Source organism: Xyrauchen texanus, chromosome 11, assembly GCF_025860055.1.
Source record: "Xyrauchen texanus isolate HMW12.3.18 chromosome 11, RBS_HiC_50CHRs, whole genome shotgun sequence".
Classification (NCBI taxonomy): domain Eukaryota; kingdom Metazoa; phylum Chordata; class Actinopteri; order Cypriniformes; family Catostomidae; genus Xyrauchen; species Xyrauchen texanus.
The window spans coordinates 10,949,181-10,976,153 of NC_068286.1; the positions used below are offsets into that span (position 1 = coordinate 10,949,181).

A 26,973-nucleotide genomic window follows, 5' to 3' on the forward strand; every position below is an offset into this window, starting at 1 on the left:
ACAGCAGGCAAATCACTATAACCCATGTCCTTTATCCATCTGTCATTATCTAGTTGTCTCTTGCGTTTATCTTCTCAGTTGGAGCAGATGTTAGAGAACACAGCAGTACGGGCCCTGAAGCAGTTAGTTCTGCTGCATCGTGAGGATGGACCGGGCCCCTCTAGAACAGTTGAATGGCTGAACATGCGAAGCTGGTGCTCCGGACACCTTCACCTGAGATGCCCCCGTAGAGTGTTCTCACGAAGAGGCTCCAGCAAACTAGTAAAATAACACACTCATTTACAGCAAAATAACAAGACATTTAGCTTTACCGTATTAATAACAATATACTGTATGTATAAAGACGTGTGTGTTATATAGATGTGGTTTGTTTTTTTACACAGAGAGAGGTGTATGAAAAGGTCTTTGAGAAGACTGCAGACAGACACAGTGATTTTTCACGGCTGGCCAGAGTGCTCACAGGAAACAGCATCGCCCTTGTGCTGGGGGGAGGAGGAGCCAGGTGAGTAACACCCTGCCCAGTTGTTATACTTAAGATAAAACTAGGGATGGGCACAAGTATTTGGAAGTGAAAGCAGTGATCGATCATGAAAATGATGATGGATAATGATCCTGTGTGATGGAACTGTTCACTGAATATGAAATTCAGTGATAACTATACATAAATATGTCAAAGGGGGGCCTTATTTTTAAAGGGATAGTTTACTCAAAAATGAAAAATCTTGCATCATTTACTCCCCCTCATGCCATCCCAGATGTGTATGACTTACTTTCTTCAGCAGAACACAAACTAAGATTATTAGATAAATATTTCAGTTCTGTAGGTCCATAGAATGCAAGTGAATGGTGATCAGACCTTTTGTAGCTTCAAAATTCACATAAAGGAAACATGGAAGTAATCCATATGACTCCAGTGGTTAAATCTGTTTCTTCAGAAGCGATATAATAGATGTGGGTGAGAAACAGATATTTAAACAATATTTAAGTCCTTTTTTAACTCTAAATCTCTACTTTCACTTTTACTTTTACATCTGAAATTCACATGTGGTCCCTGTTAAGTTTCACTTTCACAAGTGAAAGTTAAAGTGGAGATTTAAGAGTAAAAATGGACTTAATAATTGTATTGTTTCTCACCCACACCTATCATATCACTTCTGAATATGTGGATTAAACCACTGGAGTCATATGGATTACTTTTTTATGCTGCCTTTATGTGATTTTTGGAGTTCTGATCACCATTCACTTGCATTGTGAAGACCAACAGAGCTGAATTATTGTTCTAAAAATCTTGATTTGTGTTCTGCAGAAGAAAGAAAGTCATACACATCTGGGATGGCATTAGGGTGAGTAAATGATGAGAGAATTGTCATTTTTAGTTGAACTATTCCTTTAATTTTGTGAATGATTATGTCATGATTTTGATGGTACCTTGTGGTCTGAATCATCACGGCAAATACTCCAACACAGCACACTGTGACTTTCTGTCAGGGGCAGAAATAACGCTTATATATGGTGCACACACACCAGAGGAATTCTTCCTTTCAAACAGTTAGATGGAGCTCGGCTGAATGGAACAGAACACAGGGTCTTCAAAACGATTTTCAACTTAACATGGCGTATTAAAAACGTGATGGTTATAGGGTCTCCAGTCACAGCAACCGCAGTTTGAAAATACACGGTTCAAGCATCTAGGACAAAAACAGTTGTGTGTGCATATAAAGATAATTACAGTAACCTGATGGAAGAGCAGAGAGGCTCGCTTTCTGAGCATTCTTCCATTGAGTTGGCCATTGAGTCTTCGAATAATGACAAAATATGAGGCATTATTTTCTCCCGTTTTTGCAGGGGCTGCTCTCATGTGGGGGTAATCAAAGCCATGGAGGATGCTGGAATACCCATTGACATAGTGGGAGGAACATCCATTGGCTCGTTTATTGGTGCTCTGTATGCAGAGGAGAGAAGTGCTGTTCGGGTCAAGCAGAGAGCGAGAGAGTGGTCCAAGGTAATGTTCACTCTGTCCACCCCTTACCCATAATAAAATCACTGTAATTCACAGAGTTAAGTTATTGTTCTAAGATCAGTTTTTGCATATCTCAGACTTTTAGTTTTGTTAAAACAGATAAGGAAAGCAGAAATGGGATGAAATAGAAGATCTCCTGATGAATCTTTGATTTGATTTTGCTTATCCTGTTTCTCTTGCTCTCAGGCGATGAATTCTGTATTCAAAACAGTTCTGGATCTGACATATCCAATCACATCCATGTTCTCTGGCTCTGCCTTCAACACCAGTATCTCCAAAGTGTTTGAGGACAAACAAATTGAGGTCACCAAAGCTCTTTTAGGGGCCACATTAATTTGAAACAGTTCTGTGGAAATACAAACATTGCAATTATTAATCTTTCTTTTAACTTCATATTCGTTGCAGTTTGAACATTATTTTTCAAGTTGATTTTCAGATTACACCCAACAAAAGTTGTGTGAAAGAAGAAATTATGTAATAATAAAGAAATGCATGTAAACGCAAACATTTTATGTGTTTCTCTTCCTTTTATTTGTAGGACTTGTGGCTGCCTTACTTCAACGTGACCACAGACATCACAGCCTCTTCTATGCGGGTTCATAAAGATGGTGAGTGAAAAAATAACTGTTGTTTCACTTCCACTTTCACTTTAGTTAGGAGTTCCACAGGGTTCAGTTTTAGGGACATTTGACTTCTGTACTGTATACATTTTTGATGAACTATTAATCTTATAATTATCTTAAAATATTTTTTTGAATATATGTGTATTTATTCTGTCAAATTAAGGTGCATTTAAAAAATATATAAAGACTTATTTGACTTACAATTACTTATGTTGACAGTGATATTAATTCACTCTAAAAAAAAAAAAAGTTCCCAAATAACATGTAATAATAACAGAAATTTTAGGGGTGCTAAATCATGTTGTTCTATTGTATAATGTTTTCAAAAGTTTTTTTATTGTATGAAAGTTATGAACTGCCTGAATTGTTTGCATTACATTTCATTAAGAAGAGAAGCTTATGTTGCATGCGGGTTAGCCGAGCAGTGATGTTTCTGAGATAGATTTGGAAAATGCTCATCACATCATGCTTGTTAACTCACATTCACCAGACTGAGATGCGGTGATTCATTTCCTACAGTCAGTTTGGCAAACGCATAGGCACTCAAATTTGTAAAGTGTTTGGATTGACCAATGGCATGTCCAGCTACGTCCTCAAATTAAGTTGAACGTGTATTATTCAGAGACCAAATTAAATTAATTTATGTTAATGTTCATGACTATGAGGAACATATTTATACTTGTCTATTCTCTTAGTTCCAGGCAGATTTATCGAGTTACTTATGTAATCTGTGCTGAAAAATATGGTCATGTGGTCATCCCAGATTGCCCAAATGAGGGATGGATTTACGCTTGCCTTACTGACTGCAAGGACTAAGCTTGTCTCTGTCTTCTTTTCTGCTATTACTCTCCCCTCGTTTGTCTCATCAGTCGTCCCTTCTGTCCTACCTTACGTCTCAGTCTCTTAGTGTTTAATAAATATGGCTAATCTTTCATTCATTATTGTCCTTTTCAAACATCTTTGTCTCATGTTTTCTTTCTATTGTATTCCAAATGTCTGTTATGTTAAAGTGAACACCTTTTGCTGTTGTAGAAGATAAAATCCCTATTAGTGATGTCTGTAGGATCCAGAACGCATCACCCATGTGCTTACCCCTGCCATGTTATTACCATTTCCTGTCTCTGCTGTTGGTGTAGCATTGCTTACATGTCTCTAATTCTTACATTGCACACATAAGGAATTAAATTACAGATCACAACACGATTGATCACAGTATACTTTACAGTATATAATTACTCTGGTCAAGTTTTGCTCATCTGAGGACATTGGTTCTCATATGTTAGGAAACATGCATCGTCTTTTTCCTAATTCTTGCACATTTAGTCACTGTACAAAATTGTTGTATGTTTTCAAGAAGCTGTTGTTGAGAGTAATATATTCAAACTAATTTCACACTCCAAAGCATCAATTACTGTTTCAATAACCTTTCTGTGATGGGCTGATATATCGGCCAGTAGTTGATCATTTTGAGATTATCTGCATTGGTTATAACCATGCCTGCTTGGTTGAATAAAAGAAAAAGTGTTTTTGTTTCAAAGTGAGTTTTGAAAATATTGTTATTGTTAGTGTTAAAGCCAAAGGGCTCTATTTTCATGAGCGTACTCAGTGCTGCCCTTCGCCCAACAACAACTGTACACGCTTCAGCTTTAATGTTAATTTAATTCCAGCAATTTTGCGTTCTAGCTTTAAAATGTATTATATCATATATTGGATATATTTACAAAGATACATATATATATATATTTATATATAAAATACCTTAATGTCAGTGGTTATAAATCAAGTGATCCACAATAGCCAGCGGTGGCTCAGCGGTTAAGGCTCTGGGTTACTGACCGAAAGGTCAGGGGTTCAAGCCCCAGCACCGCCAAGATACCACTGTTGGGCCCTTGAGCAAGGCCCTTGATCTTATCTGCTCCAGGGGTGCTGTTTCATGGCTGACCCTGCGCTCTGACCCCAGCTTAGTTGGGATATGCGAAAACAACTGCATTTCATTGGCTCTGTACCTGTATGACAATAAAGTTGAATCTTAATCTTAAACAGAGATTAAGACTGAAGTTAGCATTCTCTTATCATTAGTGCAGTTATTAGTGTGTGCCTTTACACTAACCAGTTTGCAGATCTCTCAATCTCACTCTCTTTCTGTTCTTCCACCTCTCCTGCCCTAATCCATTAATTTGTCCTAATCGGCATGGCATAGATTGGCATCTCTAGGGAACATAGTGTTAGCTATATATTCACCATTCGTGTACCTGTTAGAAATTCTGCTGTTCTGAGAGTTCTGTTTTACTCCATATTTAGGAATGGGCTAAAGCGCATTACAGCTTTAGGATTTTGTTTCCATGTTGAAGAGAATTACATTTTTGATTGGCACAGCCAGACGCTGGCATGGTTTTCATGAAATTGCAGGAGGGTGTGTTCCTCCTCTCCTTTCTCATTCTCACTCATCTGTCTCCTGTTGTATACTGTGTCCCCTCTCCTTCCTGCTCTCGCTCTGTCTCTCCATGTCTCATCCAGTTTTGATTTACTCTCCATCTTCATTTTGCCAGGCTGTGTTTGGCGCTATGTTAGAGCCAGTGCCTCCTATACCCCTTATCTGCCTCCTCTCTGCGACCCCAAGGACGGCCACCTACTCGTGGATGGTTGCTATGTTAACAATGTCCCAGGTCAGGATTTTGCCCCTCGTCCCTCCCTCCACCAACTTCCAGAAACCTAAAGGAAGTTTTAAAAGCAGCTACAGTGATATCCCTGTGACAACCAACCACTCAGTTACCCTTTGCTTTTTATTGTCTCTTGTCCTGTTTAAAAACAACAACTAACCCCCTGCTTACATTGGGAATCCATGGCTTGGAAGGAACACTGTACAGTATTCAATGAGAGAAAGCATAGAGGAGAGAGTCTGTGCTTTTGTGATGACAATTAATGTTACAATTAGGCAAATAATAATAATAATAATAATAATAAAACAAAAGAAACATGTCCATGTCACTTTTTACCCCAAATGCCAAACCCAAAAAAATATGAGACATGTATAGCTAAGACTTCAGGAGCCTATTTCCATGTCATTTAAACAGTAAAAAGTAATAAAACAAAAAATTGTATGACAAATAAACATACATTAAAGGCAGTACAATTAATGCTACTGTGATGTATTAATAATTACCAATTTTAATATGATTTTTTTTCTTCACATTACGGTAATGAGATTAAAATGGTCCTTAAAATAGGCTTTCCATATTTCTTTGTCTTTAGGCAAATAATAATAATAATAATGAATATATACCGTGTGTGTGTGTGTGTGTGTGTGTGTGTGTGTGTGTGTGTGTGTGTGTGTGTGTGTGTGTGTGTGTGTGTGTGTGTGTGTGTGTGTGTGTATACATATTTATATATATATATATATATATATATAGGGAATCTGGGAAAAAATTAAGAGACCACTGCAAAATTGTCATTTTCTCTGGATTCACTATTTATAGGTATGTGTTTTAGTAAAATTAACATTTATATTTTATTCTGTGATATTTCTACCATATTCCAAATACAAATATTGTTATTTAGAGCATTTATTTGCAGAAAATGACAACTGGTCAAAATAACAAAAAAAGATGCCTCGAATAATGCAAAGAAAACAAGTTCATATTCATTTTTAAACTAGGAAAGCTCTGAACATAAAGGTGGTAAAAAAATAACTGCAAATAAAAAAAAAAATTACATTTAAATGTTTTTTTCTCTCTTCCTAAAAAAACTTTCTCTTCCAATTTGTTTTATTCTCTCTTCCAAAAAAATGTTTTCTCTCTACCAAAAATTTGTTTTTCTCTCTACCAAAAATGTTATTGTTTGAAATTGTTGGTCACTTGTATGCCGTCTGTTCAGTGTTACATGGTGGAAGCAAAGGAATGTATAACTCCATGAAAAAATAACTCCAGGTGTTACATGACAACGAATTCCATATAAAACATATGTAACCTAATTTTTTTCTTGATTTAAGGTTTGCAATTCTTAAATAAATAATACATTTATTATTATTCATCTATATAGCAACAGAGAAAGCAATAAAAGCATAAGATTACATGTTTACTGATAGTGGCACCTGGTGGCCAAGATTGGTACCGCATGCATTTTTTTTTTTCCTTTTTTTTTTTAAGAGAAACTTTTTTGAAGAGAGGGAGTAAAAAAAAATTTTTTTAAGAGAGAAAAAAAACATTTTGGGAAGAGAGAAAAAAATTTATACTTAGGCTCAGGAAGGAATCTTTTTTTTTTTCACTGTTATTTTTTTTTTTTCACCTTGTGGTTCAGAGCTTCACAATATTAATGCTTTAAATTTAACTTTAATGTTTTTAAACAATATTTCGTGGAATAAAACTGATTTTCAATCACAGCTTTCATGTGTCTTGGCAAGCTCTCTACCAGTCTTTCACATTGCTGTTGAGAGACTTTATGTCACTCCTAGTGCAAAAATTGTTTGGCTTGTGGCCATCCATATTTCTTGTGCAGGTCTGATCCGGTGGTCCTCCATCACCGATCCTCCACCAAATTTCACAGTGGGTGTGAGACACTGTGGCTTGAAGCCTCTCTAGGTCTCCGTCTAACCATAAGACGACCAGGTGGAGGATCGGTGATGATCTGGGGGTGCTACAGCAAGGCTGGAATTGGGTAGATTTGTCTTTGTGAACACAATCCATCAAACAAAGCCGAGCTGCTTGAATTTTTGCGCCAGGAGTGACATAAAGTCTCTCAACAGCAATGTGAAAGGCTGGTAGAGAGCGTGCCAAGACACATGAAATCTGTGATTGAAAATCAGGGTTATTCCACAAAATATTGATTTCTGAACTCTTCCTAAGTTAAAACAGTAGTATTGTGTTGTTTGAAAATGAATAAGAACTTGTTTTCTTTGCAATATTTGAGTTTTTTTTTTTTTGTTATTTTAACCAGTTTTATTTTGAGCATTTGCTCTAAATGACAATATTTTTATTTGGAGAAATGTTGTCAGTATAGAATAAAACAAAACTTTTCATTTTATGTGGTCTCTTAATTATTTCAAGAGCTATATATTCATTATATATATATATATATATATATATATATATATATATATATATATATATATATATATATATATATATATATATACATATATATATAATTTGGGGTGAAATATGACCCATACATGTTTCTAGCAGTTTTCAATAGATTCACCCATTCAGCCTCAGGACCATAAGATTTAACCATTTCAATTCAGTTTTTCAATTCAACTTCATCCAAACCTAGTCTTTGCCTGTTTATCTTTTTTGTATGGGACACTTTATTTATAGGTTAGGGTTATAGTTCATTATCCTAACTGGCTGTTTATACTAGCTAAACCACGTGCCATATTAAGATAGATTTAAAGTAATGGGCGATCACTGGTGTGCATATAATGGCTTTGAACATAGCTCATCTAATCAGATTTTAGATCTGGAACTATCCGGCTTTTGCAATTTGTTATTTTATTTTCCATTCAAGATTAATTGAACCACTATAGGGTTTTGGAAAACATGGTATTGTAAGATTTAACTGGAATTTTAGCCTCAAATTTTATCTTTAGTTAACAAGGTTCAGTGTAGTGCCAGTGGGTCATATGGAAATGTTGAGAACATTGATTTGCATAAAGCTGCAACCAGTAGTAACAAAATTGACACTGACTTTCAGTACAGACAATGTAAACAACAGCTTCTTTTTGTTTTTATATTCCAGTTTGTTTATTTTTTAATTCTGGCCACTTTCTGATTCTGTTATATTTGTGTCATTGTCCTTGTTTTGTTGTTCAGGTTGACATAGCTTTTCCTATGCACTGCTATCATGCACGCATCACGTGCACTCCATCTATGATAAGCTTGGCTATCATCAGCAGACCAAACATGCGTTGCTCACTTATGTTCTGTGTGCTTGTGGTGCATGCCTTTCAGTGCCTCTTGAGGCTGTTGTTCTTCACATATACAGTAGTCATGAGGTCAAGGGTCACTGGGGGGTGTCATCTGGATCCTACTAGCTACTAAGCCAGCCTAGCACTAAGCCTAAACTAGCCACTTAAGCTAAATTAATGTAATACGGTACACAGAAATTAAAGGGGTCATGATATGATCTTTTAACATTTAAGAGGTCATTGTACTATAAAAACAGACTGCAAGTTTCTGAACTCAAAACTTCCTCCTCACTGCTAAAAGAGTATTTTTTGAAACCAAGCTGCCAAAACGTCTCGTTTTCGACTTCCTCCACATTGTGATGTAACACTGTGGTAGACATTTGCATCTGACCGCCTTCACAACAACACATCAATGCCTCCTACCTTATTACTTCCGTAACATGCCCAGTAGTTGTGAGCAGTGAGATGGCAAAGAGAGAGCAGGTCAGTCAAGCAAAAATGGGTGTTTTCATATCAGTGGAGGTATTCGAACAGGGATGGCAGTTTTTCGACCGCTAGACAATTTGCTTACTACATTGAGATTCTCTACTTTCATTGGATAGTTCGGAAACGCCCATCCCGGTTTTAAAACGTCCACAGTTTGGGAAATATCCATTATTGTTCTGCAGAGACCTGTGGCTTCCAGTCAATCCAATCATATCAGTGGGCATTTACTGCAAGTCTTAAAGGAGAAGTAGTTTCAAAACCGAGTGTTTCCTACAGGAAAATTGTCATCTTTTTATTTTATATATGACTACTTTATATTATAATTAAATATACTTACTACTATCATAAGTAAACCTCAAGGAACATTTATATATACAGTTGAAGTCATTAAAACGAAAAAATGTAACCACTCCACAGATTTAATATTAGCAAACTACAGTTTTGGCTAATCGTTTAGGACATCTTCTTTGTGCATGACATAAGTAATTTTTTCAACAATTGTTTACAGACAGATTGTTTCACTTTTAATTGACTAGATCACAATTCCAGTGCGTCAAAAATGTAAGTCAGGGGTGACCAACCCTGCTCCTGGAGAGCTACCTTCCTTCAGGGTTTAGCTGCAACACACCTGCCTGTCATTTTCAAGTAATCCTAAAGACCTTGATAAGCTGGTTCAGGTGTGTTTGATTAGGGTTGGATCTAATTTCTGCAGGAAGGTAGCTCTCCAGGAGCAGGGTTGGTCACCCCTGCTCTAAGTTAACTGTGCCTTTAACCAGCTTGGAAAATTCCAGCCAATTAGCTTCTGATAGGATGTGTACTGAATTGGAGGTGCACCTGTGGATGTATTTTAAGGCCTACCTTCAAAATCAGTGCCTCTTTGTTTGACATCATGGGGAAATCAAAAGAATTCAGCCAAGACCTCAGAAATTAATTGTGGACCTCCACAAGTCTGGTTCATCATTTGGAGAAATTTCCAAATGCCTGAAGGTACCACATTCATCTTTACAAACAATAGTACTCAAGTACAAACACCATGGGACTACATAGCCATCATACTGCTCAGGAAAGAGATGCATTCTGTCTCCTAGAGATGAGCATAGTTTGGTGTGAAAAGTGCAAATCAATCCCAGAACAACAGCAAAGGACCCTATGAAGGTGCTGGATGAAACATGTAGACAAGTATCTATATCCACAGTAAAACGAGACCTATATCGACATAACCTGAAAGGTTACTCTGCAAGGAAGAAGCCACTGCTCTAAAACCACCATAAAAAAGCCAGACTACAGTTTGCAAGTGCACATGGGACAAAGATCTTACTTTCTGGAGAAATTTCCTCTGGTCTGTTGTAACAAAAATGTAACTGTTTGGCCATAATGATCATCATTACGTTTGGAGGGAGAAGGGTGAGGCTTGCAAGCTGAAGAACACCATCCCAGTCGTGAAGCATGGGGGTGGCAGCATCATGTTGTGGGGGTGCTTTGCTGCAGAAGGGACTGGTGCACTTCACAAAATAGATGACATCATGAGGAAGGAAAATTATGTGGATAAATTGAAGCAACATCTCAACACATCAGCCAGGAAGTTAAATCTTGGTTACAAATGTGTCTTTCAAAATGGACAATGACCACAAGCATACCTCCAAAGTTGTGGCAAAATGGCTTAAGGACAACAAAGTCAAGGTATTGGAGTGGCCATCAGAAAGCCCTGACCTCAGTCCAATAGAAAATCTGTGGGCAGAACTGAAAAAGCATGTGCGAGCAAGGAGGCCTACAAACCTGACTCAGTTACACCAGTTCTGGAGGAATGAGCCAAAATTCCTGCAACTTATTGTGAGAAGCTTGTGGAAGACTCCCCAAAACATTTGACCCAAGTTAAACAATATAAGGGAAATGCTACCAAATACTAACAAAGTGTATGTAAACTCCTGACCCACTGGAAATGTGATGAAAGAAATAAAAGCTGAAAGAAATAATTCTCTCATCTAATATTCTGACATTTCACATTCTTAAAATAAAGTACTGATCCTAACTGACCTAAGACAGGGAATGTTTTCTATGATTAAATGTCAGGAATTGTGAAAAACTGAGTTTAAATATATTTGGCTAAAATGTATGTAAACTTCTGACTTCAGCTCTCTCTCTCTCTATATATATATATATATAAAGTATATAGACAGATCTATATTATGTTTAAAAAGGCATGTCATGATCCCTTTAAAGGAATGGTTCACTCAAAAAGGAAACATACATGGAAGAAAGTAAGTTATGAACAACATGGGTGAGTAAATGATGACAACATTTTCATTTTTGTGTGAACTAGTCCTTTAAAATTGTAACTTAAAATGAGCTCAAACAGACAGAACCAGCTGACAGGTGTTCAGGCTCTTCGTGTCTTTTTACATTGTTTTTACCTTGATCAGCCGGACATTCTTTTGCTTTAAGAGCACCACACACTGAGTGCACCTGCCTCTCTCGATTTCTGTCTCCTTCCAATCCATGTCACTCACTGCCACGCCTCTCCTGACACCTGCTGGTTGAGTGTTTTACTGCAGGCTGGGACAAGCTGGCAGTGCCCAATATGTTCACAGTGGCTGAGTTCAGAATGGGATACTACCCATACTACTCTGACTACTTCTGCCATATGTGTCTATGGTAGAAATAATATGAGTATTGCTGTAGTATGCAGTTCCGAACTCAAACTGAGACTGTCTTTCAAACTCTGTCTCTTCAAAGCTCTCTGCCGTAGAAGCTCATCATGATTTTAGTAAGTTAAGAAAGAACCCATTACGGGGGGTGGGGGGGCATTATTCTCCATTGATTTTTATTTTAAAAATATCTTAATGGAGAAAAAGTTTTAATTAAGACTCTGCATTACATTAAAAAAAATTTTTTTTTACTCTATGTAATAATGAGCGTTAGGAGTGTTGAGGCAGAAGAAGTGAGGCAGAGCTGAAAGATAAGTCTGCCTTACCTCATCAGTGTTTACCCTATTTCTGACTCCTACAAATACACACTCAAAATGTCAAAGGTGAGGTTCGCTGTATGAGGTAGGACAAACTAAATCACCGCACACCGTCCTTTAGGTGACCATTGTTGTCTCTCCCTGCTAGTCAGTGCTCGACTAATCAGAAATGTGACTTCACCTCCAAACCTTTCTGGGATGTTATTTAGACATTCACTAGACATTATTAAGAGGTTATTATCCTCCTCCCGGTGTGGTAGGCTCCCTGTGGCGTTATGTTAGGGCGAGCATGACCCTTTCCGGGTACCTGCCACCCCTCTGCGACCCCAAAGATGGGAACCTGCTCATGGATGGAGGATACATCAACAACCTGCCAGGCAAGTACACCCCCCAGAGCAACCCTACGCTACAGAGACAGGGCCACTGGGGTCAGAAACAAAATCAGGGTTGGGAAATTGCTTCATTTGGGTTGTGAAGGGCTATCTGGCTCTGAGTAAGTATAATGTGATTTCCTTTATTATTTTGAGGGTAGAGTGAGTGGTTTTGCTTTATCCATTTGAACACAGAATTTGTCTAAATTGCAATTTGTTTTAGTGTTTTGGCCGCCTTTAAGCCCTATAGATTAATTCATGATTTGTTCAGAGATTCAAATGGATAAAGTTTCGCAGGGATTGGGTGGTGTGGACAAAGAAAGTCAGGTGTTTGACCTCTAGTCCTCACCAGCCAATTAAATATATGAAATCTTGATCTAATTATACTGTAAATGTCAGTCATTCTAAGGTGTTGTTGTTATTTGGTGTGCAGTTGGTCTTAATCTGGAGTTTAAAGAGCTTTTTACAATATAAGAAAGCTGGTAAATCTTTACAATAAGGTTCTATTTCTTAACATTAGTTAACTACATTAGTTCATGTTCATTTCAATATATACTAATACATTTTTAAAACTAAGTTGTATTTGTTAACATCAGTTAATGCATTATGGACTAATATGAACAAACCATTAACCCATTTGTGCCCAAATTTTTCTGAATGGTTTCATGCATATAGTCATGTTAATAGTGTCCTATATGAACATGTTCTGCATTTATTTTCCCACGGTTTTTTTTTCTTCTTCTTGAAAATCATATTTGAATGTGCGGCAACGTCAGTTGCCGGTGGGCAAATATGTTGTATGCACGTCTTCAATGTCAAATTTGAATAGGAGGAGAACATTTGGCATCTTTCTCAAAATAACTGCTTTCAACAGATCAATCTTTATTCATAAACAAATGTATTATGTGTAAAGACATTCACTGCAAACCCAAAAAAGCTGCTTCTAGCTTATAATCTCTTGAATTTGAAAATAAATTATTAAAATGTCGAAATTATCTATATGCCAATATATATATGGGGATTTAAACAGTCATCAACAAACCCATTTACTTAAAGTGATGGAACATAGTGCAGAACAAAGTGCAGACATTAAGTTGCCCTAACAGGGCATTGTGTATCAAAAAGTTAAATGAAAATAAATATAGTTAATACATTAACTCCCATGGCGCTGGAGAAAACTCTGGGCAACCAGCCTTTGGAAGAAGAGGAGATCTCTCTCTCCCTCTTTACATGACTGGTATGAATGAATGAAAGAATGATTTTTCAATGGGTGGGTTTTGAATGAATTAAATAATTAATAAATACATGTTTTGTTTTTGTGTCATGCCACCTAACATAGACCCCATCCTTCCAACCTGCCACCCCGCAGCCTCACCTCCCACTTCCCATTACACCTCCATGTACCTGTAATAACACCAGGCATTGACCATAGCACCATACAAAAGGAGTGCCCAGCTGTAGCATGGCCAACACCACTTCTTTGATCGGATGCCAATCTGGTAACGGTTTACACATTGGTCATGCAGGTCAACACCTCCCATATGTGCATTTCAGACTTTATACTGTAGGTGATTTCATAAAATAATGTAAATGTAAACTCTTTGCTTGTCTGAATTTCAACTTTATAATGGAATCATAAGCTACTAGTCATAAAAAGTATTAGGATCCTTGACCGATTAGAATGAAACGCATCCAAACTGGATGAAGGGGTCTCAATATTTTGCCCCTTACAGGACATAATATCATAAAAGTTTGAAAAAAATAAACTACAGCAATTAATCCCATGCTTTAAGTTATGTTTAGGTGGAATATTATAAAAGTAAAAAGCACTAAAAAAGACCAATAACCTTGATTTATTAACCTATTAACACAGTATACCCCATTTCCCAATGATATGTACTTACAAGGTATTTGCCCACCGGCAACTATTGTTGCCGCTTGAACTTTTGATTAAGTATACAAGACACTATAGATCTCTTGTAATATTTGTTTTGTTTGGGTGATTCTAGAGACCTTCATCATTATGTAGATTTATATATGTAAAAAATAAATACTTAGTAGTAACATGAAAATGACCTTTTATTGGGAGGGTTTGACTTTGCCATGCTTCCTGGAAGAAGGGGTAGGAAGTTGACAGCATTATGTGACAGGAAGGAAGTGAACACCAATTTTATTTTCTTGAAATCCTTTATTTGGCTGTTTTCTTGCAAGTCATTGAGATATAAAACATGGATAGCATCTAGAAAAATACTTACAAAAGGAAAATGATAACTATGCACTGTGGCAACTATAGTTGCCGGTGGGCTTAAATGGGTTAACAATTGTATTTTTATAAACTAAAATGAACTAAGAATAACAAATGCCTTTAATATTACATTGTTCATTGTTATTTCATGATGCCTAATGCATTAACTAATGGTAACAATTTACATATATAAACATTATAGTAATTGTCTAAATAAAGAAATGAAAATGCCACCAGACAACAATCGCATAATGTCCCTCAGTTTGCACTGCAACATGACCGAAATAACTATCATTCAGATGTTGCACTTCAATTTGGGATGTTGCATTTCAAATTAATTGGGGAAAAAGACAAGATTTTGCATGTGAATTTACACTGTAATTAATCTGACATTTTATATCAGAGCAGCTGAGCACTGTCAAGGACAATGTATTATTTGTCCATGTTTCTGAACATTTAAAAGTAATTGGAAATGTTACAATTGTAAACTCAATTTCTTAATCCATCACTCAAATATTTTAAGCCTTGATGGGCCATTGATAGATTTGAATTGATCCTCAAAACTAATCAACATTGAGTGCAGTTGTCTTTTTCCATCCTTTGGTTTGTTTGTACTGATCACACAACTGTAACGCTGTTTTGCCACAGTTTTTGGCTTTTTAAACAGATTTTAAAATCCATTAATTGTAAAACATCATCAAATTTTAACATACATGTTTATTTAATAATATTCCTGATGAGAGTGGCACACTTATGACTGAGTTTGGTAAAGCAGCGTTGATTGGTGATCATTTATATATTTGGATTTGAGGATTTGCTTTGAAATATTAACAGTAGGCCTATGTTAATTCTTCCTGCTACCCTGTGGATGTCCGTCTTTGTGTGTGTTTCTGTGTGTGCATCCAATTGGCACTCTAATATGGTACAGCGGACATTGCTCGTAACATGGGCACAAAAACGGTAATCGCCATTGATGTGGGCAGCCAGGATGAGACTGATCTCTGTAACTACGGTGACTGTCTTTCTGGCTGGTGGCTGCTATGGAAACGAATCAACCCGTGGGCAGAAAAAGTGAAGGTAAGAGAATGTTTTGGGATATTAGAAAATTGTTTCATCAGATTTTTGGATCAGAATGCCTTTTTTCAGATTCTTCAGAAAACCAAAGAATCTGCCATCAAATGTTTTAGATTTAAATTAATTGTCAATTAATTGTCTGGTTTAAATAAAAAATAATAAAGGAATAAATAAGAGACTTTTGCATATATATATATATATATATATATATATATATATATATATATATATATATATATATATATATATATATATATATATGAGTTGGGTTTCCTAAAGGCTTTCAGCAGGACCCCTATTTTTACTTGAATTACTTGTAATTATTTTTATTACTTATGTATCTTCTCAGATTTGAAATAATGTTTGAATCTTTCATTAATGAATTATAAATGTAATTACTTAATTTTTAATATAAGATCTGATTAAAGTGTTATATATTGACTTGTTTCAATTTTACTCATTTTATTAGATATTTATTTGGTTTGTTTTTGGCATTTTGAACTCGAACATCCAGCAGTCCCATATGCTACTAGAAGTTTGTGAACCCCAGTTGATAAATCTTCCTTTACAGAATAAACATTGACATTTCCAGATCAAGAATGAAAATAAAATCTTCCGAAGGTATTCAGACCCCTTCATTTTTTTTCCACATTTTGTTATGTTGCAGCCTTATGCTGAAATGTTTTAAATTATTAATTTTTTCACAAAATCTACACTCCATACCCCATTATGACAAAGCAAATAGTAGATTTTTGACAAGTTTGCAAATTTATTAACAAGAAAAATCTGAAATATCACATTGACAAGTATTCAGACCCTTTGCTATGACACTTGAAATTTAGCTCAGGTGCATCCCATCTCTCTGAATCATCTTTGAGATGTTTCTACACTGTGATTAGAGTCCACTTGTGGCAAATTCAATTGATTGGACATGATTTGGAAAGGCACACACCTGTCTCTGTATAAGGTCTCACAGCTGAAAATGCATATCAGAGCAAAAACCAAGCCATGTTGTCAAAGGCACTGCCTGCAGAGATCAGAGACAGGATTGTGTTGAAGCACAGATCTGGGGAAGGCTAAAACATTTTTTGGCTGTATTTAAGGTTCCCAAGAGCACAGTGGCCTCTATAATTCTTAAATGGAAGAAATTTGGAACAACCAGGACTCTTCCTAGAGCTGGGCGCCAGGCCAAACTGAGCAATCGGGGTAGAAGGGCATTTGTAAGAGAGGTGACAAAGAACCCGATGGTCACACTGGTTGAGCTACAGAGATCATGTGTGGAGATGGGAGAAACTTGCAGAAGCCATCACTGCAACACTCCACTGATCTGGGCTTTATGGCAGAGTGGCCAGACGGAAGCCTCTCCTCAGTGCAAGACACATGAAAGCCTGTTTGGAATTTGAAAAAAGCACCTAAAGGACTCTTGGACTGTGAGAAACAAGATTATCTGGTTTAATGAAATGAAGATTGAACTGTTTGGCCTCAATTTCAAGCGTCATGGCTGGAGAAAACCAGGCACCGCTCATCACCTGTGTAATACCATCCCAAAGGTGAAGCATGGTGGTGGTAGCATCATGCTATGTGAGTGTTTTTCAGCGATAGGGACTGGAGGACTGGTCAGGGTTGAAGGAAAACTGAACACAGCTAAATACAGAGATATCCTTAATGAGAACCTGGTCCAGAGCAATCAGGACCTCAGACTGGGCCAAAGGTTCACCTTCCAACAGGACAATGACCTTAAGCACACAGCCAAGACAACGCAAGTGTGGCTTTGGGACAACTCTGTGAATGTCCTTGAGTGGCCCAGCAAGAGCCCAGACTTGAACCTCATTGAACATCTCTGGAGAGACCTGAAAATGTCTGTCCACTGACGGTCCCATTCCAACCTGACATAGCTGGAGATGATCTGCAGAGTTGCTAGTACTGAGTTAAGCATCTGAATACGTATGTCAATGTGATCTTATCAAAAATCAGTTTTTTGCTTTGTCATTATGGGGTATGGAGTGCAGATTGATATGCTAAAATGCTTTAAAACAATTTTCTCCACAAGGCTGTAACATAACAAAATGTGAAAAAAATTAAGGGGTCCGAATACTTTATGAACCCACTGTATATTGAATCTGTACAGCATTTGAAATAGATAATGTTTGGTGAAAAGAAAGTATTTCTGTCTTTCAGGTGCCTGACATGGCTGAAATCCAGTCCCGTTTGGCCTACGTCTCCTGTGTACGGCAGCTGGAATTGGTCAAAAAGAGCGCGTACTGCGAGTACATTCGCCCACCCATAGACCGTTTTAAGACCATGGACTTTGGAAAATTCGATGAAATCTATGTGAGTACACACACAGAAGTCCAAAGTTTAGCATTAGACAATTATTCTTACTCATAAAAGAGTAAATTTACTGGTCTTAGCTGGTATTATATACATTAAAATGTATAGTAAAATAAAACATTGTATTTAGAGATTATATACTGAATAAACTATATACATATAGCGTTTAAGTTATATTGTAAATGATTGCACATCTGCTATATGGAAGGTTTTCTGTCTTCTTTCAGGATGTGGGTTACCAACATGGTAAAGTGTTGTTTACTGAGTGGGCTCGTGGTGACATCATTGAAAAAATGCTAAAAGACCATCGATCAGCAGACTATAATGATGGCAAGAAAACAGATGTGAGTTTTCTCAGTATCTCATTAAAACAAGCCACCGTTGAATAATTTTGACAATGACTTCCAGAAAGGTCATTATGATCCATCAGTAATTCATTACTTAATAAATATGTATTTTGTATTTTATTACTTTATTGATTTATCTGTTTTTATGTTTGTTTCAGTCATGCACGTGTCCTAGCGCAGATTTCACTGATCTAGCTGAGATTGTGTCCAGGATTGAGCCAGTGCAGAGCTACATCGGAGCCGATGGTCAGTTACTCAAAGAGCCTTTTCCTCACATGTAAAATTTACTCCTTTTGTTTTTTAATTTGTTAATTTAAGATCGAATTGACACCATTCAAGCTATTCAAAATATATTTTTGACAGCTGATAGAGTTGTATGAATGTGAGGTACTTTATCACGTACCATTACTTTTTTATGTTGTCCCATATGTCTAGCAGAGGAGTCCGACTATGCGACTGAGTACGAGGAGGATGGGATGGACCCAGTGAGAGAGGAAGATGGTGAAGAAGATGAGCAGGACGAGGCTGACGACCCTGAGGACAGTTCTCCTGGAGATTGGGGACCGGGGGAGAACGGGATTTTTACAGCAGTGAGTATTCACACCTTGTATATATTGCCTTCAAGGGACAGTTCACCCAAAATTGAAAAAGCCTGCAAAACCTGGCTACATACTTTTCAGAGAACATAGTCTACATGAAAGATGTTGATCAAACACTTCAAATTTGCCGGTAAAAAATGTAATAAATAATAATGTTCTCTTTCTCTCTTTATCTCTTTCTTTCTTTCTTTGTGTGTGTGTGTTTTTAGGATGAGGATAAGTCGGTCCGTCAGAGGAGGAATCTCGCCCGGGACTCCAACATCTTCTCTGAGGTTTCAGACTGCTAAAAAATTAAGTCGTGCAAGGCCCAGAGGTCAAAGGGCACTGGAAAGAGAAGTAGATCCCTACCAGGGGCGGAAGAGTATAAAGATCAACACAGAAGAGAGGACTTCTGAATTACAAAAGTTTGTTGGGAAGTCACCAAAGATACTATGATTATAGATCCATTTACTCTACATTATCTACAACTTGTCACCAAAACTGTCTCCCTCTATTGTTTTTTTTTGGCTCAAGAATTTACAAGGGCCCAGGGACTGTGGGGGCCCACCAAGTTAGTTATGAACCCACATTAACAGGGAACTGAGATACTGTGCCACTGAAAGGAAGGGTTCTACCTCTTTTTGGTATCTTGCATCATAAATGTCAAAAGGTAGTTTCACGAGAATGATGTTTATGGCCTTTGTTCTTAAACCTAGTTTTCCTGGTGTTTTTCATACAACACCTGTTTTATTGGAAATGTGAAGTGTGATTGGTTTTTTGATTTTAATTTAATTCTTCTAATGTGTGTGTATGTGTGTCTACAGCCATCAGAACATTCACTGATGACTTTTCTTTCAGAAAATGCCCTTAAGAATGAAAATGGTAAAGAACCAGGATATGGGTGAGAATAGGCTGATGCTGCTTTCTAATGAGTCAATTTACAACCTTTTTTAATACATTAGTTGACAGACAACACATCAATTGTGACTGATTTGTTAGTATTTAATTTTGAATTGAAATGTTTGTATTAGTTATGCAGATATAGATAGAATGAAGAAATGTGGGCTATGTTAATAGAGAAATGAAGCAAAGTACAAAATGATCGTTAGTAATGTCTAACAAACAGATTGCTGAAATGGAGAGTGTGTAGTAAGTGAGGTAGAGAGAGAGAGGAAGTGAATGAGACAAAAAGAGGAAATAAATGAGGTTGAGGTTGAGAAAGTGAACAAAACAAGGTAGGATGCGAGGATGTGAACAAGGTAGAGAGCAAGAAATGGAGGTAGAGAGTGAGGAAGATCGAGAGCAAGGATTTGAACAAGGTAGAGAGCGAGATAGTGAACAAGGTAGGGTCAGAGGAAGTGAGCGGGATAGAGAGAGAGAAAGTGAGTGAGCGAGGGGTAATGAGTGAGGTAGAGATCAAGGAAATGAATGAAAGCATGAGTGAGTAAGTGAAAGAGGTAGCGAGTGAGGAAGTGAGGTAGAGGGTGAGGTACAGAGTGAGGAAGTGAGTTAGAGAGCGAGGAAGTGAGTGAGGTAGAGGATGTGGAAGTGAGTTTGAGTGTGAGGTAGAGAGCGAGGAAGTGAGTGAGGTAGAGGATGTGGAAGTGAGTTTGAGTGTGAGGTAGAGAGCGAAGAAGTGAGTGAGGTAGAGGATGTGGAAGTGAGTTTGAGTGTGAGTTAGAGAGCGAGGAAGTGAGTGAGGTAGAGGATGTGGAAGTGAGTTTGAGTGTGAGTTAGAGAGCGAGGAAGTGAGTGAGGTAGAGGATGTGGAAGTGAGTTTGAGTGTGAGGTAGAGAGCGAGGAAGTGAGTGAGGTAGAGGATGTGGAAGTGAGTTTGAGTGTGAGTTAGAGAGCGAGGAAGTGAGTGAGGTAGAGGATGTGGAAGTGAGTGAGTGTGAGGTAGAGAGCGAGGAAGTGAGTGAGGTAGAGGATGTGGAAGTGAGTTTGAGTGTGAGGTAGAGAGCGAGGAATTGAGTAAGGTAGAGGATGTGGAAGTGAGTTTGAGTGTGAGTTAGAGAGCGAGGAAGTGAGTGAGGTAGAGGATGTGGAAGTGAGTTTGAGTGTGAGTTAGAGAGCGAGGAAGTGAGTGAGGTAGAGGATGTGGAAGTGAGTTTGAGTGTGAGTTAGAGAGCGAGGAAGTGAGTGAGGTAGAGGATGTGGAAGTGAGTTTGAGTGTGAGGTAGAGAGCGAGGAAGTGAGTGAGGTAGAGGATGTGGAAGTGAGTTTGAGTGTGAGGTAGAGAGCGAGGAAGTGAGTGAGGTAGAGGATGTGGAAGTGAGTTTGAGTGTGAGGTAGAGAGCGAGGAAGTGAGTGAGGTAGAGGATGTGGAAGTGAGTTTGAGTGTGAGGTAGAGAGCGAGGAAGTGAGTTAGAGAGCGAGGAATTGAGTGAGGTAGAGTGTGTGGAAGTGAGTTTGAGAGTGAGTGAGGGAGTGAGGTGAGGAAGTGAGTGAGGTAGAGGGTGAGAATGTAAACAAATTAGATAGGGAGCAAGATTATTCATGAAGAGTTGCATTAATGCCAAAAATCCTGTATGGAGATGTGTGTGCGCGTGCGTGTGCGCGCGCGTGTGTGCGTGTGTGTGTGTGTTTAGCCTTGGAATACATAGCTACTTTTGTTTCAAGTAGACAAGGTGGATGACTTATTTTGTAAAATAAGTAAAACGGGAACAAAAAATAATTGTAATATCACATTGGACGTGAAAATGTTGACCGAGCCTAGCTTTAGGCCACAGCAGGTTTTTCACTGGACAGTTGGAATTGTTATATGCCAGGGATACAGACTAGTGTTCAGTAATGGATCAGATTTGTTCTTCCATAGACTTTCACTCAAGCCAAATGTCACCTTTCCCCAACATTCAGCAACCAACTCTTTAATCACTGCATGTACATATGCCTGAAACCTCATTGTATTTGGAAAAGATGTACAAATCCCTACATCCTTCACACTTTTGCTTTTTATTTCTTTTATTTTTGCTGTGACCAACATTTTGTGTTTGAACACAGAAAAGATTTCCCACTATTTAAATTAATTTAATTTATTTGTTTTAACACTGTCCTTTTTTTGTATTTACGTAAAAAAAACTGTCTAGAGATATTTAAATTGTTTATTACTCAAGAAAAGAGAATAATGAACTTGACTTGCTTAAATGCTTGATTAGCATTTTTGCATTGATAGTGAAAAATATGAGGTTTAGACATCTAACATGTATAGCCTCATAAATAAATTCTGAATAAAACCCTAATGAATAATAAAATCATATTTAATACATGGCTGACTTCATGGCATTTTTTAAAATGAGAAAAATGTGAAATTTTACAGTGTTAAAAATTTCTCCTATTACAGATTAATGTGCGAAGACAACAAAGAGAGACATTTACAGTATAGGTTAATTCACCATATGTGACTGGCACGTTTCCACATACAGTACCAATAAAAAGTATTCACCCCCTTTGACGTCTATATATGTATATACAGCTCTGGAAAATAAAGAGACCACTGCAAAATTGTCAGTTTCTATGTTTTAAAATTTAAAAATTTTGTTTTATTCTTTAAACTACTGACAACATTTCTCCCAAATTCCATATAAATATATTGTAATTCAGAGCATTTATTTGCAGAAAATGACAACTGGTCAAAATAACAAAAAAGATCCAATGTTTTCAGACCTCGAATAATGCAAAAAAAAAAAAAAACAAGTTCATATTCATTAACACTAATGTTTTAACGTAATTTAATGTCTTAATCACATTCAAGAGGATTTCAATGGATTTCAGCCCAATCTCCAGACCTGAACCCCATTGAAAACTTCTGGAATGTGATCAAGAGGAAGATGGATGGCCACAAGCCATCAAACAAAGCTGAGCTGCTTGAATTTTTGCGCCAGGAGTGGCATGAAGTCTCTCAACAGCAATGTGAAAGGCTGGTAGAGAGCGTGCCAAGACACATGAAAGCTGTGATTGGAAATCAGGGTTATTCCACCAAATATTGATTCCTGAACTATTCCTAAGTTAAAACATTAATATTGTGTCGTTTATAAATGAATATGAACTTGTTTTCTTTGCATTATTTGAGGCATCTTTTTTGTTATTTTGACCAGTTGTCATTTTCTGCAAATAAATGCTCTAAATAACAATATTTATATTTGTAATTTGGGAGAAATGTTGTCAGTACTTTATAGAATAAAACAAAAATGTTAATTTTACTCAAACACATACTTATACATAGTAAATCCAGTGAAATTGATAATTTTGCAGTGGTCTTTTAATTTTTCCAGAGCTGTATATACATATACATACATACATACATACATACATATATATATATAATATAGAATCATAGTGAACTTCATTTGGCTTATTTGACACTGATCAATAGAAAAAGACTCTTTCATATCAAATTCAAAACACATTTCTACCAGTTAGTCTAAATGTACAAATATTAAACACAAAATAATTGGTTGCTTAAGTATTCATCACTCGAATACATTTTTAGTAGATCCTTTTGGCAGCAAATACAGCCTTGAGCCTATGTGGATAGGACTTTATAAACTTGGCACATCAGGACACTGCAATTATTCCCCATTCTTCTTTGCAAACTGCTCAAGCTCTGTCAGGTTGGATGGGGATCGTGATTGCGCAGCCATTTTCAAGTCCATCCACAGATTCTCAACTGGGTTGAGGTCTGGACTCTGACTCGGCCACTCCAGAACATTAACATTGTTGTTTTTAATCCATTCTTGTGAAGATTTGGCTGTGTGCTTGGGATCATTGTCTTGCTGGAAAACAAACTTTCTCCCAAGTTTTAGTTTTCTTGCAGAATGCATCAGGTTTTCCTCCAGGATTTCCCTGTATTTTGCAGAATTCATTTTACCCTCTTCCTTTACAAGCCTTCCAGGGACTGATGCAGAGAAGTATCCTCACAGCATAATGCTACCACCACCAAGCTTCATGGTGGGGATGGTGTATTTTTGATTATGTGCCGTGTTTGGTGCACGCCAAACATAGCATCTGGTTTGATGGCCAGAAAGCTCCATTTTGGTCTCATAAGATCATAGAATATTCTTCCAGCTGACTTCAGAATCTCCTACATGCCTTCTGGCAAACTCTAGCCGATATTTCATATGGGTTTTTTTCAATAGTGGCTTTCTCTTTGCCACTCTCCCATAAAGCTGTGACTGATGAAGAACCCAGGCAACAGTTGTTGCATGCACAGTCTCTCCCATCTCAGCCACTGAAGCTTGTAAATCCTTCAGAGGGGTCATAGTCTCTTGTTGGCCTCCCTCACTAGTCCCCTTGCATGGTAACTCAGTTTTTTAGGATGGCCTGCTCTAGGCAGATTTTCTGCTGTACCATACTTTTTCTATCTCTTAATTATTGACTCCACAGTACTTGAAGGATATTCAGGGACTTGGAAATGTTCTTGTATCCATCCCCTGATTTATGTTTATCAATAAACATTTAGCGGATTTGCTTGGAATGTTTTTTGGTCTTCATGGTGTGGTTTTTCTCAAGATACTAACTCCTTCCAGAGAAAGGTGTATTTATACTAAAATCACTTGAAACACTTGGACTCTGCACAGGTGATATCCATTTAATTTAAAAAGGTTTATGGCAAGTTGTAATTTGAACCGATGTCCCAAAGACACTTGGTACACATGATAAAACTTAATATGATGAGACTTATTACAAGCTCTCTGGAATACTCAATACTGATTGGTCAATGGCGCCATCCAGTGGCCAGATATTGCTCTGTAACAACCGCTCTGTGCAATCTCTACAAGTAAGCTAAGAAAATCATTTCAGCTCAAATCAATGTTTCATGTGCATTTATTTGGAATGTAGTCTTGTAATAATAACAAAGTAAACAACAGAATTCCGATGAAACCGGAGGTGGATTTCAGCTGTTCAGCGACTTCTTGCTTCTCAAAAATATATAATTTCAATGCAAATCTATATTTTATGTCCATGTATTTATTTGGTTAGTAGCCGTGTAATAAGCAGGATAAAGTACAGTCAGCTGGTTGTTCTCGCACAATAAACCTGACAGGGTGATCAGGACCCTGACGTGAATAATCAAAGTGCGAATGATCATTTTTATCAGGTGTGTGTGACAGTCCTGTTGTTCTACACAGGAGGCAGATTGATCTGACACAGATCACAATGTTTAAAGAGTGGTGTCTGTTTGCAGTAGTTGAAAAAAAAAACCAGCACAAAACACTTTTTTCCATTTGTTTTAGGTTTTTAAAACGTTTTAATAATAATTAAAAAAAAATCCTGAGGTATTCACAATATAAATGGCATTTCTTTCATTTGAAATAAGATGACAAGATAAAACTGTGATGGCTGTGTCTCAATACAATACAACAGTTTGGGATACTTTTGTTTCAGGCTAAATTAAGATGGTACCAAGAAAAGAAATAATAATAATAAATAAACTCAATATTCACCAAAGACAAGCTACATTACCTCGTGCTTTGCTGTTGTAGTTAAGTCTTATTTAACATACCACATCAAATACCTTAGTTTAAAATCAAACTTTTCCCAAAAAATAAAAGAGCAAAAATGTGTCAATCTCTATAACCTTTGTAAATCCATATGCTAGAAAGCATGAAAGGTTGTCCAAGTTTGTTGTTGGCACAAAAGCATTTCTAATCCATTCAATATAGTTTTCCATTGAGTAAAGAAGCCAACAACAATGGAACACATTTAAGGAGATCCGTTGCTTTGACATTGACAGCATGTCCATTGTTGCATCATAGAAAAGTATTAGCAGATTTAAACATTTCTAAACTCCATTTACTCAGAGAACTTGTGAACTACATGGTTCTAAATTCAATCACATCAAATAATAAAATAAAAAACCCTCCAGTGCAACAGCAGCTATGAATAGTGACATTTCCACATAAAGAGACATTATAACCATACAGCAAAAAAGAGCCATGAAAACAGCTCTGGGGAAACAATACTAATAATAAAAATAATAAAATAAACATCAGTAGGTGAAAAGAAGTGACTGCGTGACTTCAACAGAAAAAGACACACTTTGAATTTATAAAAACATCTTGAAATATATTCAGATTTGTTTTTCAAAGAGCTTTTCTCTTTTGAATTTGGTGTGATCTTAACCCTGAAGATAATAGTTATAGTAATAATAACAGTAAGAACAAACAAAATGGTAATCAAAAAGTTTAAAATTGGAAATAAAACCGTTCCAAAAGGACCAAAAATGATACAAAATAACAGATTTTTGGTTTTCTAACAGCTGAAGACATTAAGTCTCTCTTAGCACTCTTTTGTAGATCAACCAAATGCAAATATGGACGAAAAACAAACAAAAAGTTAATGAATTAATACAAATGAAACAACATTATTAACAGCATGAAATCAGCCAATAATAAAAGTACTAATTCTATAATGGATATGCAGATCAAAACAAAGTCAGGAGACAAATAGGCAAAAGTGTGTCTTTTTCTAAGATCACAATTTAATATTTTTTTGGGGGAAAAAAAAACACTACAGAATAGATATATATATATATATATATATATATAGGTATATATATATCATATATATATATATAGCTAGAATATCATCAAAAATACCTCGAATGTCCCCATACCCCCAACCCCCAACCCTCCCTCCTACCCAAAGTGTAAAATCAATGGCAGTTACTTCGGAGATCATAACATGCAATTGATATACTTACAGCACATGACAAACTAATTCCCAAACTACCAACCACATCTGACCCTAAACACGCCCCCAACCCACCCTACCCCAGTACAATCCTTTAATATGTCAGCTCATTGTAGAAATAAAAAAACACTTCTCTCGCTATTGATCGGAAATTCTCCTGCACTAGCGGAGGACATGATCTTCACTCACTCGTCTTGGAGAAAAACAGATAAAACAAGACTTAACGTAATGTTTGGGTTCAATACAAGTTAAGCTCAATCGACAGCATTTGTGGCATAATGTTGATTACCACAAAAATCAAGTCTCATCCCTCCTTTTCTTTAAAAAAAGCAAAAATTG

General features: G+C 36.9%; 2 protein-coding genes across 5 annotated transcripts in view; one reads left to right on the plus strand and one right to left on the minus strand.

Annotated features, from left to right (window-relative positions):
- LOC127651259 (patatin-like phospholipase domain-containing protein 6) overlaps nt 1-22,198 on the plus strand; it is a 48,305-nt gene extending 26,107 nt beyond the window's left edge. The window contains exons 23-38 of one of the 4 annotated variants that reach the window (XM_052137005.1): nt 79-261; nt 384-502; nt 1,846-2,002; nt 2,207-2,323; nt 2,559-2,628; nt 5,193-5,309; nt 12,254-12,370; nt 15,538-15,686; nt 17,862-18,014; nt 18,242-18,358; nt 18,520-18,607; nt 18,797-18,951; nt 19,170-20,528; nt 20,585-20,696; nt 20,753-20,808; nt 20,863-22,198. In XM_052137005.1, coding sequence (XP_051992965.1) covers nt 79-261; nt 384-502; nt 1,846-2,002; nt 2,207-2,323; nt 2,559-2,628; nt 5,193-5,309; nt 12,254-12,370; nt 15,538-15,686; nt 17,862-18,014; nt 18,242-18,358; nt 18,520-18,607; nt 18,797-18,951; nt 19,170-19,247 — 1,620 coding nt within the window. In that variant the 3' untranslated portion in view covers nt 19,248-20,528; nt 20,585-20,696; nt 20,753-20,808; nt 20,863-22,198. Of the gene's footprint in view, nt 1-78; nt 262-383; nt 503-1,845; nt 2,003-2,206; nt 2,324-2,558; nt 2,629-5,192; nt 5,310-12,253; nt 12,371-15,537; nt 15,687-17,861; nt 18,015-18,241; nt 18,359-18,519; nt 18,608-18,796; nt 18,952-19,169; nt 20,529-20,584 lie in introns of all 4 variants that reach the window. The other 3 variants (XM_052137008.1, XM_052137006.1, XM_052137009.1) reach the window with 3 other exon arrangements.
- Nucleotides 2,266-26,973, minus strand: part of map2k7 (mitogen-activated protein kinase kinase 7) — a 51,680-nt gene continuing 26,972 nt past the window's right edge. Inside the window, exon 13 of the mRNA XM_052137010.1 lies at nt 2,266-2,366. Within this exon, the coding sequence (XP_051992970.1) occupies nt 2,351-2,366 (16 nt within the window). The 3' untranslated portion in view covers nt 2,266-2,350. The remainder of the gene's footprint in view (nt 2,367-26,973) is intronic.